Source organism: Calidris pugnax, unplaced genomic scaffold (assembly GCF_001431845.1).
Source record: "Calidris pugnax isolate Ruff unplaced genomic scaffold, ASM143184v1 scaffold107, whole genome shotgun sequence".
NCBI classification, from domain to species: Eukaryota; Metazoa; Chordata; class Aves; order Charadriiformes; family Scolopacidae; genus Calidris; species Calidris pugnax.
In genome coordinates, this window is record NW_015090901.1 from 2720312 (window position 1) to 2723252 (window position 2941).

The window sequence follows — 2941 nt, forward strand, 5'->3', positions numbered from 1 at the left end:
ATACTAAAACAAAAATACCAAAACAAAAATACTAAAACAAAAATACTAAAACAAAAATACTAAAACAAAAATACTAAAACAAAAATACTAAAACAAAAATACTAAAACAAAAATACTAAAACAAAAATACTAAAACAAAAATACTAAAACAAAAATACTAAAACAAAAATAAAATATTAGCAGCTGAGAAAGGAAGGAAGCTGATTCCTTCCCCCCCCCCAAAAAAAAAATCCCCACAGGATTTTCCAGCCCTTCACAGCATCCCCCAGCTCCTCCATGCCCCTTGCACACCCCCCCAGCCCCAAAAAATCCCTCTGCCCCGGGGCAGGGAAGAGCCCAAAGGCAGTGGTCCCCTGTCTGCCCCACGGTCACCAACCTCCCCATGGTCCCCAGCTGCCCCATAGCCCCCAACATCCCCACATCCTACAGCATCTCCATGACCCCCAGCATCCCCATGGTCACCCAGCATCCCCACAGCTCCTAACATCCTCACAACCCCCAGCGTCCCCATGTCCCCCAGCACCTCCACAGTCCCCAGCAGCACCACAACCCCCAGCATCTCCATGGTCATCCAGCAACCCCTTGGCTCCCAACATCCCCACAACCCCCAGCAGCACCACGACCCCCGGCATCCCCATGGCCCCTGGCATCTCCATGGTCATCCAGCAACCACTTGGCTCCTAACATCCCCACGATCCCCAGCGTCCCCATGTCCCCCAGCATCTCCACAGTCCCCAGCAGCACCACAACCTCCAGCATCTCCATGACCCCCAGCATCCCCATGGTCATCCAGCTACCCCTTGGCTCCTAACATCCCCACAACCCCCAGCAGCACCACAACCCCCAGCATCTCCATGGTCATCCAGCAACCACTTGGCTCCTAACATCCCCACAACCCCCAGCATCCCCATGGTCATCCAGCTACCCCTTGGCTCCTGACATGCCCACAATCCCCAGCATCTCCATGGTCATCCAGCAACCACTTGGCTCCTAACATCCCCACGACCCCCAGTGTCCCCATGTCCCCTAACATCTCCATGACCCCCAGGATCCCCATGGTCATCCAGCTACCCCTTGGCTCCTAACATCCCCACAACCCCCAGCATCCCCATGTCCCCCAGCATCCCCATGTCCCCCAGCAGGACCATGAACATCCAACAGCCCCTTGGCTCCTGACATCCCCACAGCCCCCAGCATCCCCACAACCCCCAATACCCCCACAGCCATCAAGTATCCCCCACAGCCATCAAGTATCCCCCACAGCCATCCATCAGTCCCACCTGGCAGAGTGGCAATCTCTCCAGGACCAGGGGGTTTTGATGACCTTGGTGATGACCAGCAGCTGGGCAAGGAAAGAGCCTTCAATCCCCGTTTGCAGCTGTGGGGCCAACCCAGCACAGCCCAGTTTGTTCCTCATACCCACCTACCTGCTGCTGACCTCTCTCCTGCTGGGGCTTGGCACCAGGGGAACTGGGTGACATGTCTTCAGGGTCCTCCATGGGACATGCAGGGTGTGAGGGACCCTCTGTCAGATAGCACCCAAAGGTGCTGGCCATGTCACATCTTCCCGTGGCCTCATAAGGGTCCTCCTGGTCACCTCAGCCCCAGAAAACGGGGCAGAAGGAGGGAGCCCCACGCCCAGCTCCATCACCCCATGGAGGTCCCAGAGCTTGGGACCCACCAGCAATGCTGTCCCCAGCCCCTGACGTGGTGACACAACGGCACCTGCAAGTCGTGGCTCCTGCCAAGACCCATGTCCATCCACCTGAGGGTGACCCGGGGTAGGAGCACCACGTCCCCGAGGGATGCCACAGGAGTGTGGTGTGGTCCCCAAGCGGAGCCTGACGCCCCCCACTTCCCTCCTCCACCACCAGCCTGCAGGATGGAGTCACCCCACGGTGCTCCTCCGCCCCACGGCACGGAGGTGGCTTCCTGAAAACTTTGACCACAAGCCGGAAGCCTAGGGTGCATGAGCAGCAAGGCAGGGCGCGGGGCCACATCCCAACCATGTCCCCGAGCCGCTGAGACAAGGTGGCAGGAGGACAGAAGAGGACCACCTAACCCCCCTCCCAGCTCCCCGACTGCCATGGGGCTGCCCCACGGCCGCTGAGCAGGATGGAGGGGCTCTGCCTGCTCTTGGTGGCTCTCTCCGCCACCGCGCCCAGAGAAGGTAGGTCCCTTCCCATCCCTCTCCGTGTGCTGGGACACCAGGGTGATGGCTCTGCTGGTTTTGGGGTACCTGTCACCTCCCTGGGCTGGGTCCTGCTTGGGTGAGATGTCACCAGGTGGTGGTTGGGCTCAGCTCTTCTCCTTCTCCAGGTGCTCAGCATAGCCTGTGCCACCTCTGTCCCTCCTTGACACCTGGTGGGACCAAGGGAAAAGTGTCCCTCCTTGGGGGCTGGTGGCTCTGGGGACCCTAAAAGGGCTGTTGGGGCCAGTCTGTCCACCAGCTCCCAGCCCCGTGGGGACAGGGAGATGCTCTGCTGGTTTTGGCAGGACCAAAACCCATCCCACCTGCTCGTGTCACCAGTGTCACCCCGGTCTGGCTTTTGGGGAACCCATCCCCTCTGATCGTATCACCAGCATCACCCCAGGATGATTTTGGGGGAACCCATCCCATCTGCTCCTGTCACCAGCATCACCCCAGGATGGCTTTTGTGGAACCCATCCCATCTCCTGTCACCAGTGTCACCCTGGGGCAATATTGGGGGACCTGTCCCTTCTGCTCATGTCACCAGCAGCACCCCAGGACATTTTTTGGGGACGATGCCACCTGCTCCCCCCAAAACCAGAGGGGTTTAAGGTGCTTTCACACCCGAAATGGCTGCCAGAAGCAGCCTCGACGCCTCCCATCAACCGGGGAACGGTCGCCATCTCCATTATTTCTGCTAACGGCTCCTTCACTGTGACACTGCCGACCCCGGGACCCCCCCAATTTCCC

The 2941-nt window shown here is 58.7% G+C and overlaps 1 protein-coding gene across 3 annotated transcripts in view; it reads left to right on the forward strand.

The window, feature by feature from the left end:
- The first annotated feature begins 2006 nt into the window (after window positions 1-2006).
- The window catches only part of CD6 (CD6 molecule), a 6339-nt gene continuing 5404 nt past the window's right edge, over window positions 2007-2941 (forward strand). For all 3 annotated transcript variants that reach the window (XM_014948833.1, XM_014948834.1, XM_014948835.1), the window contains exon 1: window positions 2007-2170. In XM_014948833.1, coding sequence (XP_014804319.1) covers window positions 2116-2170 — 55 coding nt within the window. In that variant the 5' untranslated portion in view covers window positions 2007-2115. The remainder of the gene's footprint in view (window positions 2171-2941) is intronic.